The sequence below is a fragment of the Bactrocera oleae genome, chromosome X (assembly GCF_042242935.1).
Source record: "Bactrocera oleae isolate idBacOlea1 chromosome X, idBacOlea1, whole genome shotgun sequence".
NCBI lineage: Eukaryota > Metazoa > Arthropoda > Insecta > Diptera > Tephritidae > Bactrocera > Bactrocera oleae.
Window position 1 is genome coordinate 29,443,962 of NC_091541.1, and position 26,893 is coordinate 29,470,854.

The following is a 26,893-nucleotide window of genomic DNA, read 5'->3' on the forward strand; positions in this document are numbered from 1 at the left end:
TTTCCAGACCTGGCATCCTGTGACTGTTTATGTTCCCAAAACTTAAGTGTCATATGAAAGTACGACGCAATGCTAAGATTGAGGAGATAAAAACTGCATCGAAGGATTAGCTGAACACGATCACAAAAACTACTTTTTTAAGTACTTTGAAGATTAAAAAAAAAACGCTGACATAAGTGTATTATATCTAAGGTTGAATAAATAAACCTTTAAGAAATACAAAATTCGTGATACTTTTTGAACAAACCTTGCAAATATACTGTTGACCACTGTAGACCAGTGTTAACTAACTGATTCTATTCTATTCAATTTATTTTAACGACTTATGCATGTATATAGGATATGCATCTATAAAATTAGTTTATATAATAACATATGTTTATATAATAATATGTTTAGCTTTAGAGTGTTATCGCTTGGTTTTACATTGCTTTTGTATCTAATTTTGTTGTGAAAAAGCTTTAAATTGGTCATACCCATGGCAAATATGGTAAACTCATTTATATAAATGAAGATTAATAGCTCAACAGAAAACTTTACATGGGAGAGAAATTACCTTGATAACGTTGGGTTGATAGGTAATGATGACGGGTAAGGACTTCTAAAACTAGATGCTGCAGAATATACAGATGGTGTATGCCTAAAAAAGATGCAATAATAAAAATTGTGTACTTGGATACAAATATAGGTACATATATAAAATATATATTTAATTTTAAATGATTATTATACTTGTCCACCAGAATAAAACCTTAAATCAAACGCACTTTAAATTTTAACTCAATATAAAGCTCACAATAAAGCTTTCATATTTTTACATAATAATTAAATTTAAATAAACAGGCAGGGCTCGATCAAAGTTTGAGTTAAACACGCAAACTTTATAAAAATTTAGTTCCGGAAGTAAATAAATACTCTACTGACGATAAACAAAAACAAAACGGTAAAGCCGCATCTGAAAAAAACTATTTTTATTAAAATGCACAATCGATATTTTCATATGGATGCGATGAAGCAGTTAATTTGAAGAAGCTTAATATAATTCACTATGCAGACTCGACTCAGAACTTTAATTTGGCAAGTGGCTCATAAATTATATACTGACTTTATCAGCAACTAAAATTAAGATTAAACAGGTAAGGAAGGGCTAAAATCCTAAAACGCTTACCACGACGGTGTCATATCAGGTCCAAGCATTGGGTATGCGTACTGGCTTGAAGGAAATGAATATATAGCCGGCCTCGTTAAACCTAGAAATAAAAAGACAAAAATAAGTCAAATATGTGAAAAATAAAAAAGTAAGGAAAAATTTCGGGTGCAACCAACATTATATATTGTCGCATTTTGCAGAAATTAGGTGTTGGCAAAACTTTATACTACACATGAGTAGGGTCAAGTTCGGATTTAACCGAACAGTTTATACCCTCGCAATTTTCAAGGGTCAATGGCGAGGATATATGCTACTTTCAGATGTCGTAAAACTTTATATAAAAGATTTTGCATAATTAAGCGCTAAACCACATTATTTTGAGACTAGTTATCCACTTAATTTCATTGAAATACACATATTGACGGACATAAACGCTTTGAAGTCAGATGAAAAGTCAAAATATTATATTTTTTATATGTTTTTGATATTATACCTCAAAATAAATATAAGAATAAAAAATGGTTCTGAATTTGATTTTATGTATAAAAAAAAGGGAAAAACTCAATTCAATAAAATTACATAAAAATTTTGCGTATAAATAATTTATTAAAAAATACCGATCATCCATTTAGGGTTAATGCTTAAAATAGACTTCAAATGTTTAAAAATTAACAGTTTTACTTTTCCTGTCATGTTCCGTAGGAGTTTCTCTTATTGACCCACGAATATAAAACCCGATCATGCTTTCAGTATACTGGCCTTAGTAACGTCTTTCATATTCCATTTTATTTTGATGGAAGCGTACTCCTTGTTCTTCCATATAAGCTTCCATATTATCTTCGAATTTTCCTAAATGAGAATGTAACATGTGCATCTTTAGGAACATTCTACAACCGATGATGAAGAAATTTTTAATCACGTCAGTGATCAGCACTTCCTAGGAAACCATGCTGCCTTAAAACTGTTCCAGACCCTTTGCTCCTCACTGCTAAGTAACTTCGGAAAAATATCACAATCCAAATTCTTTCTGAGGAGATTTCAGCTTTTCTTTTCGCCTCTGAAAACCTCTGAAAGCCTTTACAAATCGTTTAATACCCAATTTAATATGTTCCATCCATATTCCATATATCCATCTTCCTTAATGAAGAAACAAGAATATGTTGCATGCCGTTTTTTTTGATGCGATTTTAGAACATCAGAATTCAGTAAATTCCATTGTTTTAACCACGAGGAGATTTGGACCTAATCTACTAGAAATCTCCCTGTATGGCACTGATTTAGCGGCATCTGTTGCCAGTAGGGAAATTTATCCCATTATCACAGCTGATTTGGACACTACAAGCTGTCAAAGTGAAAAAAATTAAACCAACATATATAATAAAAAGTTAAAAATTAAGACAATATAAAAATAAATGAATAATGTGGAGTGAGGTAGCCGAAGCCAATCTAATAGAGTTGTGGCAAAACACCACAGCTTCGATCGGCTAATTTATTCAAAACTAGCTGTTTTATAAATCTCCAACGAAAATGAGGGCAGTCTAGATTAGTGAATAGGTTAAATGTAATCTAATCACTTCCAATTTTCGGTGGGAAGATGGTAACTATTAAGTATCTGATTAAATCATTGAAATCTTCAGAGTTGATGAAACGTGTAATTTTTGTCCAGATCAAAGAACGACCTCGGAATGTATGGATACAGATAAACCCCGTGGTGGATGGCTGTTCTGAGAGAGTAGTTGATTTTCCAACACAGGTACATGATTTTTTTTTATCTATGGTATTGGAGTGTATGTCGATGGCAGATCAGCATAAAATGTTTTCTCTGAACTTTTACTCTTGAGTAGATTAACAATGCAAAAATAACAGTCAACTCACCATCCGGAATATATCTGCAAGAGTTATATGCCACATGTGGAGCCCATTTTTTGTCCTTATTTTTAACAGGTAGATTGAAGTAATCTTCATATGTTTCGCAAATCTTTAAATGTTTACTTATATCATACTTTTTTCTCTGGTTTTAAAAAAATCGCCTCAAATATAGCAAAACGATGCAAGCAATACTATGCTCCGGCTTTTCCCTCTCTTTCGACATTATGTTATATGTGCACGAAAATCAAAAAATGGTTACGTCACTATAATTGCTTACAAAGTAAAGATTTTCGATTTGTAATCGCTCTTTGCTTATATAACCAGAATTATTAAGTAAAACCCATTCGCAAAACGAATTTTTTTTTTAGGTGACCTGTGTAGTTCACACACTGGCTGACATATTGGGCATAACCTCTGCTGGACTATGGAAATTATTATATGTTATGTAGTATATTGGAGCTGTGGTAATTCGTGAATTAATATCGCATATTTCGGCCTTAAACTATAGTATATCCAACACTATACGTTCAATTTTGCTAAGATATCCTACATATGGACATATATCGGTCATTACGGTATAAAGCCAACTGGAAGTTGGAAATTCTTATATAATTTGTATCAATTTTCTTATAATGTATATGGGGGCGAGGGAATATTTTGACCCGTTTTTATCCAGTTTGTTACTACGACGTATCATTATCAGAAATAGATGCTCTCTGAATTTCATTAGATATCTCACAGATTTACCAATATACCATTTAAGGTAAAAGTCAAGCGAATGTTTCAAAATTATCTTGGCTATATGAGGGCTAGGGTTGGTATTGCCCTGATTTCATCTATTTTAGGCAAGAGGATAGACTGTTATGAGAAAACATTATTTCTGAATTTCATTAACATATCTCACATATTCACGGATAGATGCAGATAAAGCCAACAAGAAGATCGAAAATATTCTTATTAGGTATATGCGGCTTAGGGAAATATTGATCCGATTTTACTCATTTTTGGCATACATATGCATATGTTTGATGTCTCGGTCCTTAAAAAGTTATGGACCGATTTCGACAATTTTTTAGGACACTATTTTTTGCAAAGTTTTATTCCGATAATTTCATTGATGTTTGATTTGTAGGGGTACTGTAAAGTGAAAGAATCGGTTGGAACTTAAAATTCTGTTTTGTAGGAAGTAGGCCTGGTAGTCAAGTTTGGTTATAATTGGTCAAGTAGTTAATAAGATATAGGACTTCATCTAAATATGGGCGGAGCTACGCACGTTATTAATTACACCTGCTCCTATGACACACTTTCCTACCATCTTTGTTGAGAACTTTAATGCTTGTGGCGGCATTTATTCAGTGATTTATCGCACTATCGTAGTTTTCAACATAACCGTTGTATGGGAGTAGGCGCGGTTATTATCTGATTTCACCCATTTTCACACTGACGGAGGATGAGGCACAAAGATTTGTTCTGGGAAGGTTTGGTGTATTTAGCTTTGGTGATTTGTGAGATACGTATGTTGACTAAACTTAATGGGAGACGGGGCCACATCGAGTTTTTAATATCTTGTAAACCACAGATGCTCCTCCATAATACGATTAGCTGTTTTAAATTACAGTTATGTATTTAAAGGGCAATTTAAAGATCTTTAGTTAATGACTATTTGTGGGCGTGGCAATGGTCCGATTCCGCCCACCTACATCACCAACTTTGTTGTGGCGTGGACGAACAGACAGTCACCCGAACCTCAACTCATCTCCTGATCCAGATCATATTGATATATAATTCTATATCTATCCCGATAAGTCGATAAATTGGTTTAGAATTAAAAACTTTTGTATGTTAATAAACTCCACCGAGTATAAATATTCTAGGAAGTAAGACGAAATCTTTGTTCTGAAGTAATTGAGAGCTTCAAAAAGTTTCAGATCTAGGACAACTCTTAAACATTTCATATTAAAAGTATTCTAAAATAGGTTACCATAAAATTAATCATGAAAACCAATATATTCGCCCAGTGCTTCAGAAAAAGAGTCAGTATCATCCTGATTTAGGCTATTATAGCTTACCTACCATGTTGTAATGTACTTTTGGAAAATTATGGTTTGTGTTTTAATTGTTAAAATATAATATATGGCACTCTTTTGTTGTCTAGGCTTAGTGTTATTATTATTATTATTTTTTTGAACTTTTCCTTTTACTTTTTTATTTCGTTCTTTTCGAGTTTTTAATTTTGCATTCCCACGATTTCTTTTACTCTAGTTGTTTAATTTTCAACCCCTCAAAAAGCGTTGGCTTGATAGGCTTGTATAACTGTGCTGCATGGTCATGGGCATCAGTTATACCTTTTCAGTAAATTTCATATTCAGCTGTATACAAATATATGTATGTATGTTTGTACTCTTGTATATAAACCTTGCAAAAAATTGCGAGTATCGATGCATCCATTCAAATATCACCGCACGTAAATCAAAGAGTGCCCCGAACTTAACTGCATATTATATAAAATATATGGTCCATTGAGCAGTGAGATGTTTTAGAGCAGGTTTATATGTATACTCCAACTTATTTTATTGCGATCATTAAAACTCGAGTGGGCCTACTGGTGCATTACAAAAGAGAACTTTAAAAACACTCTAAACCGACACTAATTGCCATGTGGCCGATATCCATAATTTTAGAGATATTTATCGTTAGCGTCTAGACATCGTATACATCTTTGTAAAATGGAATTGAGCCGAACTCAACTAACTAACTAATACTTACCACCAACAAATAGTTTAGCCGTAAATATATTTTGTATCAACTCGTTTTTAGTTGTCAGATATCTTGAGACTTTATTGTATCAATTTGATATAAATCTACAAGTATATTTGCGGTCATCAAATTTCACTCTGTTACGATCTTAGGATAGGAGAAGAAAAGTAGTAAAGCGAAAATAATATTAAAAGTTTTCATTTCGTAAATGTTTTTCAATCAGGAAGCTGTTTTTATACCATATATGAGTTTTTGTTGTATATTGTAAACATCGATCTAAAATTTTGCACACGTTCTTTCCTCCCCAAGAAGCTGCTCATATGTTGGACCACGATAGAATATTTAACAACCAAAATCATGTCCTTATGTGAAAAACTATTTTATTTCAAAAGATATCTTCACGAAATTTGGCATGGATTATTTTTTAAGGCAACAATACTATAACCGAAGACTATAGCATATAGCTCGCATACAAATTGAACGATCAAAATCACATTATTGTATGGAAACTTCTTTATTAGCTAAGGGTATTCTAGCCTCGGGACAACAGAAGTAACCTGCATTTTTTTCAGTTTTTGAAATTAATTTATTCATATTATTACTTTATTATTATTGATGAAAACTATCCATGAAAGATTCTGTGTTTTTCATAATGCAGGAAAATGTCTTATATTCTACCAAAAACCTTTTAGGGCCGCTTTTGACACAATATATTTGCTCTTATTAATTTACGATGTGGCTAGTAAACTAACAAACTGTATGCAACTTCCCCTAAAGTTTCAGTGAATAAAACAGCATTGTGTTATTCAATTAGTGCGACCGACCGCAATCTGAGTGGAGTAGATTGAATTGAAGTGGGTTGCAGTGGCAACCAGTAAATTGAAGTGGTGGTATTGTAAATAACCAAATACATGTAAGGTCTAACAGCGCATTCTTTAAAGGGATGGTTAACATCAAATAACAGGCATTGAAGTTTTTCTTGCTATACTAGAATATTTATTTACATGGATCTGAGTTTGATAATTAACATGCCTCGCCAAAATTTTAGAGAAATTTGTGGTTTCGTATGAAAGAACGATACAATACTTATGTGAAGCTAAGGACACAGACTATGTTAGAAAGGTAAAATCGCGGAGATATATCTCAAAACTTTTCCTTATAAACTAACTTGTCTTCAAGACTAACAAATACGTAAGCAGAATATTTCCAATGTATATGTAATCTGTATTGCTGTATATTGCTCAGAAGCAAAACAAAAAGCAAGTACATGCATATACAATATTCTCTTTTTATACTCTCGCAACATGTTGCCTGATGTTCACCTAAGGTTGACAACTAAAGCCAACCGATATAGATATAGAATTATATATACATATATAATGAATAAATGACCAAGATGACGAGTTGAATTCCGGATGTCTGCCGGTCCTTCATTCCGTTTGTCTGTGCAAGCGATAACTTTAGTAAAAATTGAGATATCTGATTCATCTGTGGAGGTTTGTATCGCAGACCACATCGGACCACCGCCACTCCCTGCTATATTCAAGCTACAAATTAAGATATAAGACTGGAATTTGGTACAGTAAATCGAAGTATGGATTGGCATTTTGGTTTAGAAATATTTAAAAAGTGGTCTGATATACATATCTCACAAGCCACTACAGCTATAACAAGCAAACCTTCCCCTCATATAACGGTTTTGTTGAAAACTACTCAAAGTGCGCTTGCATTAAGTTTAACTGTTAGACAATTCTATGTTCCCATACCTCAGGAACGATCCGACCAATTTCAATCGAATTTGGAGCGTAATATTTTTGTTTGTATATCTATTGGCCACAATTTGAAATTCAATTTGAATTTTTTACTTTATTGTATATAAACAACATTTTGCTAATATATATGTGTAACAGTTTAGCGCTCAATATGGAAGAAATTGGTCTAGCCCTTGTTCTAAGCCCCATATCCCTAATATAATGATTTCGGATTTTTTGGTTGACTCTTTTCTCATTGTTTGATTTTATATCACATGCATCTGATGAACCGGCGATATCGGTCGACTATGGCCATATAGCTGCCATATAAACTGAACGATGAAAAGCATGTCCTTGATAAACAACTGTTTTATTTGACGAGATATCTTCACGAAATTTGGCATGGATTATTGTCCAAGACAACGGTACAATCTCCGAAGAAATTGTATGGAACCTTTTTATTATACTTGTAGCTTTGGTGCAACCGAAGTTAACGCTACTTTTTTGTTTTAATATAAATGTCTAGGATGGTTAAGAAAATTTAGTAACGAAACTAAGAAAGTCTATGACCTATAGTATATGTTTATAAGAATAATCAATTTTGAACTCCGTTGCAAAATCTCTAATATAAATTTTTGTCAACACGTAAAATAATTTCACATTACTATTACATTCATAAATTTTATTACATAGAAATTAGCCATTATTTACCTGCTTATATTTAATTCTTATGCAATAATTATAGTAATCCCTTTGCGAGCATGTACCGATCGTAGTATTTACTCATAATTGCGTGTAGTAATCCGTAACACAAGCCGGCAAATAAAATTCAAAACAGAGGCGGCCCAATCGATCAGTACTACTTCTATATACAAGTATGTGTGTCTGATTATGGTTTCATTATTACATTCTTCATGCAACATTTGCGAAGGGTTGTTCGAACACTTATATAGCGTGTGTATAGTCAGACTTTTAATAATCGTGTCATGTCAAATTATTATTTTATAATTTTCGCTTAGATGCCCACACTGTTGTTAAAATATTTAAGGGGTGAGAGAAGTCAAGAGAGCACGGCTCGTTAACCTCACTGCTGGCTTGTGTTCGATTATGTGTGCACATATGTTATGTGTATTAGTGGTTTTGTTGATTTTGATGATTTGTCGGAAGCTTTCACATGCAAAAATTTAATATCGTATAAATAACTACACCAATTATAACCATAATATCGTATAAATAACTACACCAATTATAACCATAATAAGCCAGACGAATAAGTAATATGAAATTAAAGCTACATATCGTAACATGCAAATCATCACAAAAATCTACCAATAATTCGAGATGCGCTCGTTTTCTTTGATGAAACTATTGCGGTAATACATCGCAAAAATATATCGATAAAACAGTGTCCACGGTTCGGAGAGGTTATTACCCAACATCGGTTACATTTCATTGCATTTTTACGCAAAAAAATGGAAAGAAAACATACCAACGAGATATCTTGAATTACGTGACAAAAGCCCTCTTTCACGGAGAACACTGCTCCTTTCAAGAGAACTGCACAAAACCAAAGCAACTTAAAAGATAAATCAATATACGTTAAAATATTCCGGCAGTGGTGGAAATGCTAGACTTTAATTCCGCCGATTATAAATTATGCTGAAAGCTAGAAGGTATGGTCAGCAAAGTTCGTACCGAAACCCACACATACTAACAACTGTTAAGAAGGCATCATCACTAATACCCATTGAGATCATAAGTACTGCTATCGCCCAATGACCTGAACGTGTAAAGAAAATGTCGATTTTTAAAACAACTATTATTTAAAAAAGTAAGGAAGTTCTAAGTTCGGGTGTAACCGAACATTTTATACTCTCGCAACTTGCAAGGCTAATTACGTCAGGTGTCGGCAAAATTGTATATTAAAGGAAGTATTGATCCGATTCAACTCATTTTTGACACGAAAACATACTATTATCGAGAGTTTCATTTATTTATTTTATTATATGAATTTTAATTATATATCTTACTCATTTCCTATATTTTCGGTTAAAAGTCAACTATAGGCACTGGGGTCACCATATTCAATACCTAGGGTTTAAACAGTGTTGGTTCGATTTAGACAATTTTTGGTCACAAGGTGGCATACTTTAAACGCATTATTGATGCAAAGTTTTACCCCGATACAAACATTGTTGCTTGATTTGCATAGTGGAAAGTGGAAGAATCAGATGGAATTTAAAATGAAAATAATGTTATGCATTGAATTTGCTTGAAATTGGTTAAGCAGATCCCAAGATATGGGTTTTTACCTAAAAGTGGGCGGTGTCACCCCCACTGTCTAATTTTGAACGCGGTTCCTATAAAGTCATCTCATACCATCACAGAGATAAAATTTAATGTATTTGGCGTGTTTAGTGCTTGATTGATTGCGCTTTTAGTAGTTTTTAACAGTACCGTTTTATGCGGAGTGGGCAGTTGTCACCCGATTTCACCCATTTTCACACTGAGGTGCTAAAAAAATTTGTTCTCAGTGAATTTTGTTATTATAGCTTTAGAAGTTTATGAGATATGTACATTAAACCTATTAGGGATTCCCCTCTTTAATGTGATCCTGTATACCAAATAACAGTCTTGTATCTTATTGTTTAGCTTAGTTATGGCAATTTATTTGATTTTGATTCATGGCGCTTTGTGAGTGTGGCATTTGCAATACCAACTGTCTTAAAGTACCAAGAAACATATGCACCAAGTTTCACAAAGATATCTCAATTTTAACTCAAGTTACAGCTTGCACAGACGGACGGAGGGACGGACAGACGCATAGACAGTCACCCGGATATCAACTCGTCTCTTCATTCTGATAATTTATATATATATATAATCCTATATCTAACACGATTAGTTTTAGGTTATACAAACAACCGTTAAGTGAACAAAACTATTATACTCTGTAGCAACATGTTGCAAGACTATAAAAATATTAAAACAGCAAAGTAATAAAAAGCTTAATTTTTATTTTTACAATATATTCAAATAGTAATAGAACTTATGGTAAATCTTTGTCCTGAACATACATATGTGTGTACTTACATGTCAAGCACATCACAGATATTTATACCCTGAACAGGGTAGCCACAAATTTTGCAACGCCCATTGGCGTTACAGTATCACGACCATAAACGCTAATTACATTTTCAGCCACCTGGCTTGTGTTTTCGCCCTTATCGAAGAAAAACTGTAAACTATAGCTATTTTATCTGGTGTCCGTCTTTGACGCGCGCTTAAACAAAACCGAATCAACAAATCACAAAACTGTCAGAAATTTTTTTTTGTGAAATATCATCTCTCTAACCATCCAGCCGAACCCGATCGGACTTATACAATGCGAGATACAGATAAATAACGCCACCTATTGGAAAAATAATGGCCTTCTTTTTAATACACCCAATATATGTTTTACATCTGCTGAAAAACAAAGACTCGAATGCATTTGATGATACGGTCCTCCAACATTTCGATAACTATTGGATATTATGAAAACCTTTAAAGTAGACGTTTGTTTCCGTTTTGAGGAGTTTTATTTCAGTTGAAGTCTGAGAGAGATGAAATAATCACTGATCATAATTGAACGAATAAGTTGGGTAAGGGGCAAATTTATAACATAATTCCTACAACTAATCAAAAGTTTTTCTTTTGTAAACGTTCTTTTGATATGACAATTATGATAACTAACTTACTCGATTTGAATTTATAACCCAACCCGCGCAACAAAATTTCTAGATTTTTACGGGCGCTACTGTCTTTTGTGACCTTCCTGAGCAGGTACCTAAATTGTGTCACGTCGAAATTCAGCAAAGTAGTACTTTACCCTTGAACACAGAAGTTTCTAAGCAGCGGGAGTAGTGTCCCTTTGAAACAACTTGTAATATTTTGAGAACATTGCACATAGGTAAGGTTAATATTCTAAGACAAGGACAGAGTTTTTTGTTTTGGCACGATCTCTCTGTCAGCTCAAAGACTTTTCAGTCCATGAATGACTCTACAACATGCTCATTTGTGTGAAAAATGTAGATTAGTCGAATCTTCGCCTTATGTACATATATATTAGGTCAAATAAAAAGTTCGTTCGGTTTTTATCTAAGAGATGGCGTTATTGTCCATAGTACTAATGTTACTTGTCGCATCATGTCATACTATACGGCGCTGAAAACGTGTTTTTTCGCGCTAAAAGTTTGTCTTTGACAGTTTTTCGATTGATTTACTCAGTTCTTTGTGAGCGCTCGTCAAAGATGGACACCAAGAAAGAGAAAATTCGCTATATTTTACAATTTTTCTTCGATCAAAGCGAAAAAGCAGCCAAAGCGGCTGAAAACATTAATTTAGTTTATGGGCCCGATACTGAAAACGAATGTGTAGCACAAAAGTGATTTGCTAGGTTCCGTTCCGGTAATTTCGATGTCAAAAATGCACTACGCGTCGGGAGGCCTGTCGTCAAAAATTGCGATAAAATCATGGAAATAGTGGAAACAGACCGTCACGTGAGCACTTATTTAATTGCTGAGGAACTAAAGATAAGCCAGAAAACCGTTTGGAACCATTTGCATAACCTTGGATTGAAAAAAAAGCTCGATGTTTGGGTGTCACACGAACTAACGCAAAAAACATGATGAACCGAATTTCCATCTGCAAATCGCTGCAGAATCGCAACAAAATCGACCCGTTTCTGAAGCGGATTGTGATTGGCGATGAAAAATGGGTCACTTATGACAACATCGAGCGCAAACGGTCGTGGTCAAAGCTCGGGGAAGCGGCCCAGATGGTGGCCAAGACCGGACTGACGGCCAGGAAGGTTTTGCTGTGTGTTTGGTGGGATGGGCAAGGAATCATCTACTGCGAGCTGCCCCCCTATGGCCAAACGCTCAATTTGGCCCTCTACTGCCAACAACTGGACCGCTTGAAGGCAGCACTCATCCAGAAGAGGCCATCTTTGATCAACAGAGGCCGAATTGTGTTCCATCAGGACAACGCCAGGCCACACACGTCTTTGGTGCCTCGCCAGAAGCTCCTGGAGCTCGGATGGGAGGTTCTAATGCACACACCTTATAGTCCGGACCTGGCACCAAGTGATTACCATCTTTTCCTGTCCATGGCGAACGCGCTTAATGGTGAGAAGTTGGCCTCAAGAGAGGCCTGTGAAAATTGGCTCTCCGAGTTTTTTGGCAATAAGGACGCAGTCTTCTACGAGAGGGGTATAATGAAGTTGGCATCTCGTTGGCAACAAGTTTACGAACAAAACGGCGCCTATTTGACTTAAATCGGACAAGTGTACACAAAGTTATCATCTTTTGAAAAATCAATAAAAAACCGAACGAACTTTTTACTTTACCTAATGTCGTCATCGGTAATGTCTTTTAAGACACAAGAGTTGTAATTTGGTTCCAGTTCGTTGCAGCTGATGAAAAAGTGAAGTTACTATGTGGTTCTGAATTGATTTTCTACATTTACATTTCTGAAACTAGCGGAAGTGAAACCGTTGAGTACTTATTCCACTTTTGACTTATCGAGTACTTAATGCACTTGAAAAGCCGTGTTTTAATTAAAGACAAAAAACGTACGAATGTTTTCTTTGCATTTACCAATATCAATAATGAATTCAGCAAAGAATATGCCTCATTGTGCGTAAGACTGGGAAGCTGTGGTCGAAACTTGTGGTTATGCTTTATTGCAATTATGCCGATGGCAAAAAAGACACGTGACTATAAGCTCAAAACAATTTTCATGCAGTATACTGTAATATTTCTACTATGGGTACTCTAAATAAATTGTGTAAAAGAGCAAACATGTACACAATCAGACATATAAATAACTGTGTATACGTGTGAAGTTACAAAAACCGTTGAAAAGCACCTTTTCGCAATGCGTGCCCAATTAGCGCTGTAATCGCTCGTGAGACTTTCGATTTGTTGAATTTATTGTGTTTCTAGCAAAGGTTTAAACACGACCAAATCGTATGGTGAAAGTAGCATTGCTTTTCGCAGTATTTGGAAAAATAATTTAAACAACGAACAAGGAATTCAGATTACTTATACGAATTTTCCAATGTATTTGTTGCTCAATAGTAATAGAATAAAAAAAAAACTATGTTCTTTAAATTTAACGTTACCGAATCAATTATTTTGTTTCCATAGAAATATGACAAACTTAAAAGAATTCATTATCATGCCAAGAAGCGGTTCATTTGTCGGAACCGCCGATATTGGAATAATATAGCATATAGCTGCCATACCGTATGGACAGCTTTTTCATTTCGCGAGGTATCTTCACGAAATTCAACATGGGTTATTGCCTAAGGCAATCTGAAATTATGAAATTGTTCAGATCGGACCACTATAGCATACCGCTGCCATTCAAACTAACCGATCAAAATTAAGTTCTTCCAAGGAAACTTTTGTATTTGTGAAGGGTATTCGGTACAACCGAAAGAAATATTTGTATTTGTGTATTTTCAAGTTCAGCGTATCTTTTTATGTCTGCATGCTGCGTTTCACAGTAGGTTACAAAATGCAATATAAACTCTCTTAGTCGCTTGCGAAATGGATTTTTAAGATGTCACAATTTGGATGACTCGCACGCGCGTATTTCGTGTACATGTGGCATAATGAAACCATGTGATGATGGCGTAAGTGCGTATGCATGCGTGGATGCGGCTTAAGCCCATATGGGTACGGGCACACACACAATACAGCATGAATGGTTTTATGCGCGATATGTGTGTGTGTAACTGTAATAAAATCCTATCATCTACATAGTATGGAACTAAGGGCGGTGGTGATTTAGTCTGAGTTCAGACGTGAAAACTTTTGCTGCTCATTATCGCACACATCTCTTTAGTTTGTTGCCCATTTCGTTAACATGAGTGCAATTTTCAGCATTACCTTTCATATAATTCATATTAACATAAAAATATTTTCCGTTATTTAATTTTTATCCTTATTCACCATTTTTTAAAGATTTCGATTATATTATGTCACATGGTTCGTCCGGGGTAAACTCCGAAACTACAAAACCGATTTTAGAAAAATGTCCCGTGCCCAGTTTGAACTAACTTTAAAAATCGTATAGTTTATATTGCAATTATGTTAAAAGTCAAAACAATTCATAAATAAACAAATTTAACGTGTTCAGAAATAAAAAAACATTAATAATAATTATTAAAATTTTGAGTAAAATGCCAAATTCCGCGAAAATATTAAACATCGACAATCACTCGAAGCATTTCTCAGAACAATGCACGATTTAGATGGCAACGATAAACTTTGCGGTGGTGCTGGTGAAAAAAAAAACGTTTTCGGAAAGAGAAGAAGAAGAAGGAAGTTTAATGGAGAAATGGTCCTGTTTCAGTAGAAAAGTCTTCAGAATGCTACAGTTCCCCATTGGTTTAACTTTCGCCATGTCTATAAATAAGTCACAAAGCCAGAAATCAATTTTCGGTACACATTTTGAAAATTTAGTCCTTTTACCATTGACAAATATTTGTATCAATCATTTTGAAAATGAAATAAAGGATGGAATTTAAATTTCTGAACATAATGTAAATATGGAAAGAGTTTTAAGATGAAAAGGAAAGCCAACCATTACGAGCAAGAACACAAGACATTCAACTTTTCTTGTCGCCCCTCGCCTTTTGAGTTGTGGCAACAAAAGTCCTCGTGTGTGAACCGACATTTAAGTGTAAGTACTTTTGGTTTTGCTGGAAAGGGATGTTGATTGTTCAGATTGCTAAACTAATAGTTCAGCAATTAGACGTTTATATTGCCATGCTCTCTATTATGTCACAATTGTTTGTTTGTAATCCGCTTTAATAGGGAAAAAGGGTATTTGTGCGCGCAACCAACACACCGAGGTATTTCCAACCAATAACAAAATGCGGCACAAATGCATCCTTTATGGTTTTGAGTTTTTCACTTTACTTTTTTTTTTTGTAAACAAGAAAAGACAACGCTTAGCCCTCACTTCGATCATCCCTGTTGTACCAATGAAAGGTTTTGCCTTTTCTATGTCATTGTTGTCGTCAACACGATAAACATAAGAAGTGTATGTATATTTGGATGTATGTATATGTATGTATATTCACATTATTTAAAATTATGTCAACGGACAGTGATAGGGATGCCTTGCTGTTTATCCGGATTACCCATTCTTATGCTTTATGTATTTGTTGTGTTCTCGTTTTATACATAATTTTCAAACTGGCATTTTTCGCTAATTAAACATTAATTATAAGTTTAAAGATGAATTCCACAACCCAAAAACGGGAACGGAAAAAAGCGATTTGATTGAAAAAGTTTTCAGCTATCCTTCGCCTGCACACAAAAGCAGAGTTTTAGCAAAGATAAATACTTAATTTTTCCAATATACGGTGTAAGAAATCTGTATCTCACATTGTTTGAAGCACCTAAAGCTAATCGAGACAGATATAGTGTGTATATATGAATGATTCCGATGAGGAAACAAATTAAATTTCGAGTGAGTGTTTGCCAATCCATCTGTCCGTGCGACCGTGCAAGTGATAACTTGAAGAAAAATTGAGATATCGCAATGAAACTAGGGAGATTAGTACTGAAGATGGGCAAAAACAGACCATTTTCTCGCCCAAAAAACAAGGGATTATTATTACTCAGCCAAAAATTTAAAAACAAAAATGAAATTTGATACAGGGTACAGAAGGTTGGAGTAACATCGATTGTTTGATATTTTGGCGTGGCCCCACCCCCTAATAAGTTTAATGGACTTACATATATTACAATCCACTAAAGTTGAGTCAACCGATATTGCTGAGAACAAGTCTTTCTAACTGCGATGACTCATTACGGAGGAGCCTAATAGGAGTCGGAGTCAAAATCGGCAAATGGGCACCGTCCCCATTTAGGAGAAATCGTGCCACTAACTATCTAACTACTCCACGAATTTCAATAAAATTTCGTGCAAAACATAACCCTGATATTTTAATGTCATAGTTTGACCCGCAAAATCAAACTATAACGCTTACTTCCCATATACCACAATTTTAATTACCATATAGTTCTTTCACTTTACTCTATACAAATCAAGCACCAATAAAGAAATCGAGTTAAAACTTTGTATAAATAGTACCCTGAAGATAAGCCATCTTACGTTTAAAAATTTACATCGCAGCGCAGTTTTTCAAGCTCTCAGATACCAAGCATGAAGATCCCAGTGCTAATGGCTAACTAATTATTGAAAATATCGATCAATCTGTGCAATTTATTTTTGCAATTCTTTCTGCTAACATTGTGTCCGTGTGCCTGGATGAATATAATTGGGTCAATACTTCTTCTAGCTCCCTTATACCTACTATAAGAATTTTCAAACTTCCGATTGACTTTATATCATAATAAAAATTAGAGAGCACCCTTTTCTGATAATACTTGTAATATCAGGTGCGCAACCAAGTTCCCTCTGTTTGTCAATAGATGGCTTCAGCAATTAGTGGTGATCGATATATCCAAAACGTGATAAACTTAATTTAGGCATTTGAAAAAGAAACTGCGTTTCCACATTAATGACTTTGTTAATGTGCCATATACTATTAATTGTGCAAATATGTCCGATTTTTTGCTAAATAATCGTCATTTGCGGGAAGTGTTGATTTTCTTCTTTCAGTCAAAGAAATCGGCGGCTGATGCACATCGGGAACTCGAGAAAGTTTACGGAGGTGCTGCCCCAATTGAAACAACGTGCCGTGATTGGTTTCGTTGCTTCAAAGACGGCAAAAAAAAAAGCGAGAACTTGGTAGCGCACCTAGTATGTCGTGAACCCAAGAATAGGTAAAATAATATATGTACCTACTTTAAAGATTTCAAACTTCTGGTTGGCTTTATTCCGTATACATAGATCAATATTTAAGAGATCTTAGCAAAATTAGGTGAACTAATAATATTAATATTATATGTACAATAGTTTAGAGCTGCATATGTGTGAAATCAGGGCACCACCTTCCATATACTATACTTGTATAAGTATACTGATTTCCGTTAAACTTTATGCTAAATATGTCGGTCCGTGTGCGAGTTATTTTCATAACAATGCTTTTTTTTGATTGAAAACATAAACATATTTTCGAGTACACTTGAGTAATACCATGTTGGTTCTATAGGTCCGGACATTCCCCTAGCCGAATTATACCCGATATAACGATTTTCGACTATATATTTACCTAAAATTTTTTAGTCGAATCGGATTCGTATTTTTGATTTGACCGAACGTGGGGGAGGCCGTGTCCATGGGTCCATGGACTTAAAATAACAAAAACAAGTTCGGTGTAACCCAACATTTTATACTCTTGCAACTTCTAAGAATCAAAGCCGGGGAAGTCAGGTGTTGGTATATCTTTATGTTAATGTTGCAAAAGTATTCAACATTCATTGTTCGACAAAAACGTGAATGAATAAAATTTTTAACTTCCCGTTAGTGAAAATGTTATTAAACCCATCCTTAGAGAAGACATATCAGAATGTCAGAATAATATTACCTAATGTATTTGGATTAAATAGGTCGAGTAGGTCCTGAGACATGGGTTTTCTCCTAAATATAGACAAATGTGACACCGGTTCCTATAAAGCCCTCTCGTACCCGTTATAATCCGAATTCACCCATTTCATTCACACAGAGTAAATAAGTAAGGGATGCCGAAAATATTTACCCTGAGTAAATTTGGTTATTATAGCATGAATGGATTAGGATATACATATGTATGTACATTAAACTTATTAGAGGACGAGACCACGCCTCCTATTTCAACATTTTTTTTAACCATAGATGCGTCACCCTTATGCATTTCGTTGTACCAAACAATTAGTATCTTATTAAGAAGCCTAGTTATGGTACTTTATAAGTTCTATATTAATAGCATTTTATGGGAGTGGCAATAGTCCGATTACGCCCATCTAGAATACCAAACTTCCTTAGGTGCCAAGAAATATGTGTACCAAATACCATCAAGATATCTCATTTATTACTCAAGTTATCGTTTGCACGGACAGACAGTCAATCGGATTTCAACTCGGTTAGTGGGCGGGGTCTTCACCCGATTTCACCCATTTTCACACCGTCGATAGAGATGCAAAAATATTTGTGAATTTTGTTATTATAGATTCAATGGTATAGGAGATATGCACATTAAACTTATTAGGGGTCGGGACCACGCCCACTTTAAAAAACAAATTTTAACAGCAGATGCCCCTCCCTAATGTGATCCTGCGTACTAAATAAGAGTCTTGTATCTTGTTGTGGAGCTTAGTTATAGCATTTTATTTGTTTTTGATTAATGGCGTTTTATGGGCGTGGCAGTGGTCCGATTACGCCCATCTGCAATACCAACCGTCTTACGGTACCAAGAAATATGTGTACCAAGTTTCATAAAAATATCTCAATTTTTACTCAAGTTACAGCTTGCACAGACGGACGGACGGACGGACAGACAGTCACCCGCATTTAAACTCGTCTCTTCATCTTGATCATTTATATATATATTATATATAACCCTATATCTAACTCGATTAGTTTTAGGTGATACAAACAACCGTTAGGTGAACAAAACTATTATACTCTGTAGCAAGTTGCGAGAGTATAATAATTGAAATAATAATTTCTATTTGCTACACAAATATACAATACATGTTTATATACATACCTATACATATGCATATATGCATACATATAATTAGGGTATTCACAAGGTGTCATATTATGTCATATCGTCGTATTGTCTTATTTTTCATGACTGTCATATCAACACTGTTGTTGTTTGCCATACAAAATTGAAATACGACAAATACATCACGGCGGGGTATGTTTTTTGAGTGTGCTATTCTATCAGCTGTATCTGTTTATTTTTTTTATTGTTGACGTTTAAGTGTCTAAAATTAATAAATTAAATAAATTTCATCAATTTCTTTAATAATATGGCAGGAAGCCACGATATTGAGGTAAATTAAGTTGAAGAAAAGTGATATATAAAAATATTTTGTTGTCTCGTGGTTGCAATGTGAACCAAAATGCCGCTGTTTCAATATAAAGAAGCTTTAATTTTATTTTTGTCACTTTCCCGTGGCATTTTTGTATTCTTAATTTTTCATTACCAGCTGGTAAAGTGTAGAAATATTACATAATACGACATACAACAATTAAGGGGTGCTCACAAGTGTCGTATATTTTAAGCTATTGAAATACGACATAAGACATTGCCTAAATATATATTGTAAGTATAATTTTATAAATATAAATTTGCCATACCTGAAAATATTTCCCTGGCTTTGCCCTTTGCAGGTTGCGAGAGCATAAAATGTTCGGTTACGCCCGAACTTAGCCATTCCTTACTTGTTGGTAGTATATACATATGTATATCACATAAGGAATCTAGACATTTTAAGTAAGGGTTCCTCTATACTTAATTTCTAATTGAACAAAATATGTTGTTATGAATTGAAGTCCTAATTTTGCAGCTATCGGGTTAAATTGAACTGCTACACCTAATAGACAAGGCCTTTTAAAACATTGTTACCATGTGTATAAATGTTGTCCCACTAAAATTTTATGAATTGCCTCGTATTCTAATGCATTCCTCCTTTAGATGTGCAGGATCTCGGGGTAATGGGACTGACATGTGTCTTTATAAATATATGACAATGGAGAACTGTGTAACTGTCAATTATCTGGTAAACCCATCTACAATTTTACAATATATTGTACGTACATACAAGTATTATACGAGTATATGTACATACTTATATACAAGCATGCATACTTATAGGAATACAAAAAATGCATACCCGCGCATAATCGTCTATCGTTAGGTTCAAAGTTTTGCTATTGCGTTTTTTGTTTTCGTCAAGCATTTATCGTTAGCTCAAAATCACTACTAGGGGTTTTAAGTTATTGTTTGGGCACATTCACACATGCATATATAAAATACATACCATGTATGTATATGGTACATAATACAGCGAATAACCACCGTCCGTTTTTTAAATAGGTGGGCGTTTTTTTTTTTTTTTGATTTTGAGATAGCCATTTTTTGATGCGTGTGATTAAAAATATTTTAGACATACATACATATCTATATACAAGTACATGTAAAGGTGCAGTAATCATGTGCTAGCTTCGATTAACTATCTTGATCCTTTTTTTGCCAAACAATGATGCTTTGCTTTGGTATGAAATACGAAAAATATAGATAAGGGTGACTCTTTTTGAATTCAAATGTATAATTTGGATGCAATTCGTACGTTTATGTTGCTTAAAATATTCTATAAAAATCGTCAATTCTGTTTTCTTGTCCTAAATTAGAAATGCACATGAATTACTAGGGTGGTACAAATAATTATTTAGCCCAAGAAAAACGAAAAAATTGGATAATAGCGATTGATTACTTAACAAAGTCTCTTTTGAGGTCAACGCACTCAACCTAGCGCTTCTTCAACTTCTTTATTGAAAAACACGTTTTCGGACGGTCTTCAAATAAGGTCTCCGTGACAGTGTTAAAATCCTAATTCGACTCAAATGTCTATCACCTTTCCTTTTTCTTCGGAGCAGGTTCGCCGCAGTGCACTGTTTCGACTGGTTTCTGACTATATCAGTGGATTCATGTTTCACTAACGGTCACAACGCAGAAGCTCCTTCGGATTCGGTTTTCACAGCGTCAAACACTGCTAAGAAGTGGTCGCACTGTTGCACTTGTAGTTGAGTGAAAAAACGCGGCAAACATCACGCCGACAGCTTTCTCTTGATCAATATTTCATGCATACTTGCGTTCGACTAATCTTATAGTATGATATCACCTAACATTGCCACGTTAACTTCCGTGAACGCCGTTTTCTAGGAGCCTAGGAATGGCTCATCAAAAACCGACGTACGATCATGTTGAAACTCACTAAACCAATTTTTGACAGTCACCTTCGAAAGTTATCGTTTGCACAGACAAAGAGACGGACGAACAGACAGGCAGTCACGCGGATTTCAACTCCTTCTGATCATTTATATATATATAACCCTATATCTATCTCGATTAGGTTTAGGTGATATAAACAACCGGCAAGTGAACAAAACTATACTCTTTTGCAACATGTTGCGAGAGTATAGAAATTTTGCGAAAGGATTACAATCAAATTTGTATCTTATTAACCTATATTATAGGGCAAAAATTCAATTAATTTTATACGTATATTTTAGTTCTGGTCAGCAAAATATATATCAAAACCATCTTGAAATAAGATATATCAGACATAAACTTAACAAAAGAGGCTAAATTTAATTTATTGAGTTGATGTGCAAAACGTCAACCAGAGGATCGGAATTCAATTCATTATTGCTATGAAGTTTATACCAAGGTTTAACCCAATTCCATTTAAATTAAGTGCAAAACTACACAACTTTTAAGAAAGCATTTTTTAAGAAATTTCGTTAAATGCCACACCTTTTAATTAATCTAAACGGTTTAAAGTCAGGTGGAAAGTCGGAATCACTATACAAGTACATACAAGGTATATTGGGGTCAGAAAATATCTGGGCTAATTGCACTAACCTTTTACATAGCTCAGGTACTCTCGTGAACATTTTTTCAAGCAATTTGTAAATATTTAACTCACACACTGAGCGGCATATTCGGCTTATGGTTTTTTAGAATAACGAAAATCATTATATGTAGTAAATGGAAATCGGTGTAAATCCTTTAGGATCTATACATTTTTGTACGAGATGAACCAATTGTCGAATCACTTTTACCACTCTGATTGAGGTGTCTCCAAAACATGCGTTCTGAACGAATCAACCGCAACTTCAGATGTCGAAAAACGTTGATCTCTTCGCCTAAGTTCAAGTGTAACATTTTATACTCTCGCAACTTGCAAGGATCAAAGCCCGTTAAATTACTTCAGGTGTTGGCAAAATTTTATATTAAAGGTATTGATCCGATTCAACCCATTTTTGACACAAAACATACTATTATCGAAGGTTACTTTTATGTATTTGATTATATGAATTTCAATTATATATCTTAAACATTGACCGATATTTTCGATAAAAGTCAACTATAGATATTGGGGTCCACATATTCAGTACCTAGGGGATTGAACAGTTTTGGTTCGATTTAGACACCGATACAATTATTGTTGCTTGATTTGCATAGTGGAAAGTGAAAGAATTAGATAGAATTTAAAATGGTGTTATATGGTAAATAGTCGTGGTTGTAATCCGATCTCGCCCATTACCGAATACGCTTGAAATCGGTAAAGCAGATCCCAAGATATGGGTTTTCACCTAAAAGTAGGCGGTGCACGCCCAATGTTTAATTTTGAACGCGGTTCCTATAAAGTCATCTCACACCATCCCAAAGATAAACTTTAATATCTCTGGGGTCTTTAGTGCTTGATTTATCGCGCTTTTAGTAGTTTTTAACAGTACCTTTATATGAAGAGTTGGCGGTGTTGTCCCCCCATTTCACACTGTCGATAGAGATGCTAAAAACATTTGTTTTCAGTGAATTTTGTTATTATATCATTAACGGTTTAGAAGATATGCACATTAAGGAGGGGCATATGTAGTAAACATTTTTTTTTAAGTGGGCGTGGTCCCGCCCCTAATAGGCTTAATGTGCATATCCTGCACTTAATGTGCATTGAGTGTGAGAATGGGCGAAATCGGATTACGACCACGTCTATTTTCTATATGACACCATTTTAAATTCCACTTGATTCTTTCACTTTCCACTGTGCAAATCAAGCAACAATGATTATATCGGGGTAAAACTTTGCGTGAATAATACGTTTATAGTATGCCACCTTGTGACCAAAAATTGTCTAAAGCGAACCAAAACTGTTCAAGCCGCTTAGTACTAAATATGTGGACCCCAGTGCCTATAGTTGACCTTCTACCGAAAATATCAGTCAATCCACAAAGAAATCACAAACGAGTATACCATTTGACTTTGCGAGAGTATAAAATATTCGGTTACATCCGAACTTAGCCCTTCCTTACTTGTTTATAATAAAACTTTCTCTTAGCCTCAATATATCTAATATTAAATAATAATTTTTGTAATTTTGCGGAATTTTATGCTGTATATATCGGTCAGTATGAAAGACATTTTATCGAAATTAAGAGAACATGTGACAATGGACATTAGGGTGTCCGTTATTTTCGAAATTGATTATTTTTCACGAGACGCCCTTTATCTTTTAGTTTTCTATCTAAAAAAAATAGCAGACCATAATAAGCCCTTATTTCTCATGATAAACCTTGCCCCAAACAATTAAAAGTTATGCATGAAGTTTACTGTAATCATATAGTACACCATGTCGTATGAGTAACATAGAATTTATAAGGCACTTGAATGAATGCTAAAGTCATTTGATGTAAGATTTTAACTAAGTATAACTTTTAAAGCAATGCTTGTATGAAAAAAATTATTAAGACCTTTTTATAGAGCAATAAATTTGGTATTGGAATATCAATAATAACAAACTGAATTTTACGGAAAAAAATTTAAATTTACTGTAAAAGTTCGAAAATTCCAACAATTATCCAGAGGTTAACTTTAAAGGCGAATAACTTTTAAAGGAGTAAGTTTATTGAAAAATTGTCAAGAACTTTTTTGTAGAGCGGTCAATTCTGTTGAAGAATATGAATTTTTCATTCCTACAAACAAGCAAGTTGCAGAGAAAAGAAAATAAGCGTAAAAAGTGGCAAGCCCCATGTTATTTCAATGGGAAATGTATCGTGCTTGGGGCAAGGTTTAGCATGAAAAATAAAAGCTAATTATAGTCTGATATTTTTTAGATGGAAAGATAAAAGTTTAGGGAGCGTCTCGGAAAAATAATCAATTTCGTAAATAACGGACACCCTAATGGACATACTGTAGTTAGCTTCCAAAAATGGTAATCGGTGAAAATCAATTCATGAATTACCACATTCTCTACATTTATACCCTGAACAGGATATACTAAGTTTGCCATGCCAAAAAGCTGCTCATTTGTCGGAACCAGCAGATAGTGATCGATTAAAATTCAGTCTTTGTGTGGAAAACTGTTGTATTATATATGACATGTTACAGAGTATAATGGTTTCGTTGTTAGAATCACCTAAAACTATTCGAGTTAGATATAGGGTTATCTATATATAAATGATCAGGATGAAAAGACGAGTTGAAATCCGGATGACTTTCAGTCCGTCCGTCCGTCTGTGCAAGCAGTAACTTGAGTAAAAATTGTCAAACTTTTTTTTAATTGGAAGTGGTCCCGCCCCCTAATAGGTTTAATGTACATATCTCCTAAACCGCTAAAGCTATATATAATAACAAAACTCACTGAGAACAAATGTTTTTAGCACCTCTATCGACAGTGTGGAAATGGGTGAAATCGGGTGACAACCCCGCTTTCTCCATATTACGGTACTGTTAAAAACTACTAAAAGCGCCATAAATCAAGTACTAAACACGCCAGAGACATTCAAGTTTATCATTGGGATGGTGTGAGATGACTTTATAGGAACCGCATTCAAAATTCAATGCTAGACAGTAGGCGTGGGCGGTGCCACCTATAGGTCTAAACCCATATCTTGGAATCTGCTTAACAGATTTCAAGCAAATTCGGAACATTCTTATCATATTTCTATGTTATAGTGCGAAAATGGGCGAAGTCGGATAACCACATCACGACTATTTTTCATATAACACCATTTTAAATTCCATCTGATTCTTTCACTTTTCACTATGCAAATCAAGCAACAAAGATTATATCGGGGTAAAACATTGCGTGAATAATGTGTTTAAGGTATGCCATCTGTGACCAAAAATTGTCTAAATCGAACCAATACTGTTTAAGCCCCTAGGTACTGAATATGTGGACCCCAGTGCCGATAGTTGAATTTTTACCGAAAATATCGGTCAATGTGTAAGATATATAATTGAACAACTTTGCCTAAAAGAATACGAGTCTAAAACCGGTTTCGAGCCAGCGATTTTTAAGGCGAAGTTTATTTTTAGCGATTATAATTGATGTCATCATTCTGGAAAAAATCTGAATACTTGGTTGTATGTGATATAGCTGTCCGATTTTCTTTATTTTCACTGTCATTGTGAGATCAATGTTCTAGAGAACAATTTTGCAAATCTACGTGTTCTTAGCTTTTGAATTAAAGGCAGGCAACCGGAAAATAAAATAACTAAATAATCGGTTGTATGGGAGATATGTGATATAGTAATCCTATCTGGCCGATTCCGACAAATGATCAATCGATCAATGTCAAAATGCAGCTTTGTATTGAATTTCATTTGGATATCTCAAAAACTGACAAAGAAATTTTAATAATCCCTAAAAGTTAAACTTTGCTCGAAACCGGTTTTAGACCCATATTCTCTTGGGCAAAATCGTTTAGAATGAACCATAGAATATTTCCCATATACGCGATTTTTCCATTTTTTTGGCTCCCTGTAAATCAATCCGTTCTAATATACATACATAGAATTTCACAAAAACTTCAAAATTTTATATTTCACTTACGGTAGGTTTGTGGTGACTGTTACACAATATATCCTATGCAAATGGATAGTAAATCATATACTCGGAAATTTCTTTAAATTTTGTAAGCAATTGTGTGCCCTTATAATGTGAGCATTAACCCGCATTAATGTGAGACGATGTTTTTTCTATTGATAAAATTTGGTAAACGTGTACTTGGAACTCTGAGGAAATTGGTATTGCAAATGATAAAATCCTACCATCAGAAATCAGTCCAAACAATGCTGTTAGTTGAAAAGCTATAAAGTTGTATAACTAAGTTGCAAATTAAGCTTGCCAAATTTAATTTAGTACTGAGAGTCACAACAGTAATACCCTTCACAAATTCAAAAGATTTCTTCTAATAACTTGATTTCGATCGTTCAACTAATATGACATCTATATCCTATAGTGATCCGATCTGAACAATTTCTTCTAAGATTGTACCATTGACTTAGGCAATAACCCTTGCCAAATCTCGTCAAATACGAAAATTGTCTACAAACACTTGATTTCGGTCGTTCGGCTTGTATGTAAGCTAAATGCTATAACGGTTCCGACAAATGAGCAGTTTCTTGAGGAGAAAAGGATGTGTGCAAAATTGCATATCGATACTTCAAAAACTGTGGGACTAGTTCGCGTACATACTGCCAGATAGACATGGCGAAATCGCAACGATTCTGCAGACGAAATTTGGTTCGAAACAAAAAATTTGATGCAAATTTTTTGGTCAATATTTTTTCCATTGTAAAAATCGCAAAACACTACTAAGGTCGACTGATTTCAGCTGC

The 26,893-nt window shown here is 34.5% G+C and overlaps 1 protein-coding gene across 17 annotated transcripts in view; it reads right to left on the reverse strand.

The window, feature by feature from the left end:
• The window catches only part of pan (transcription factor pangolin), a 217,614-nt gene that overhangs the window by 102,037 nt on the left and 88,684 nt on the right, over positions 1-26,893 (reverse strand). For all 17 annotated transcript variants that reach the window (XM_036362149.2, XM_070112584.1, XM_070112583.1 and 14 more), the window contains 2 exons: positions 1,169-1,250; positions 557-640 (listed from right to left, as the gene is read on the reverse strand). In XM_036362149.2, coding sequence (XP_036218042.2) covers positions 557-640; positions 1,169-1,250 — 166 coding nt within the window. The remainder of the gene's footprint in view (positions 1-556; positions 641-1,168; positions 1,251-26,893) is intronic.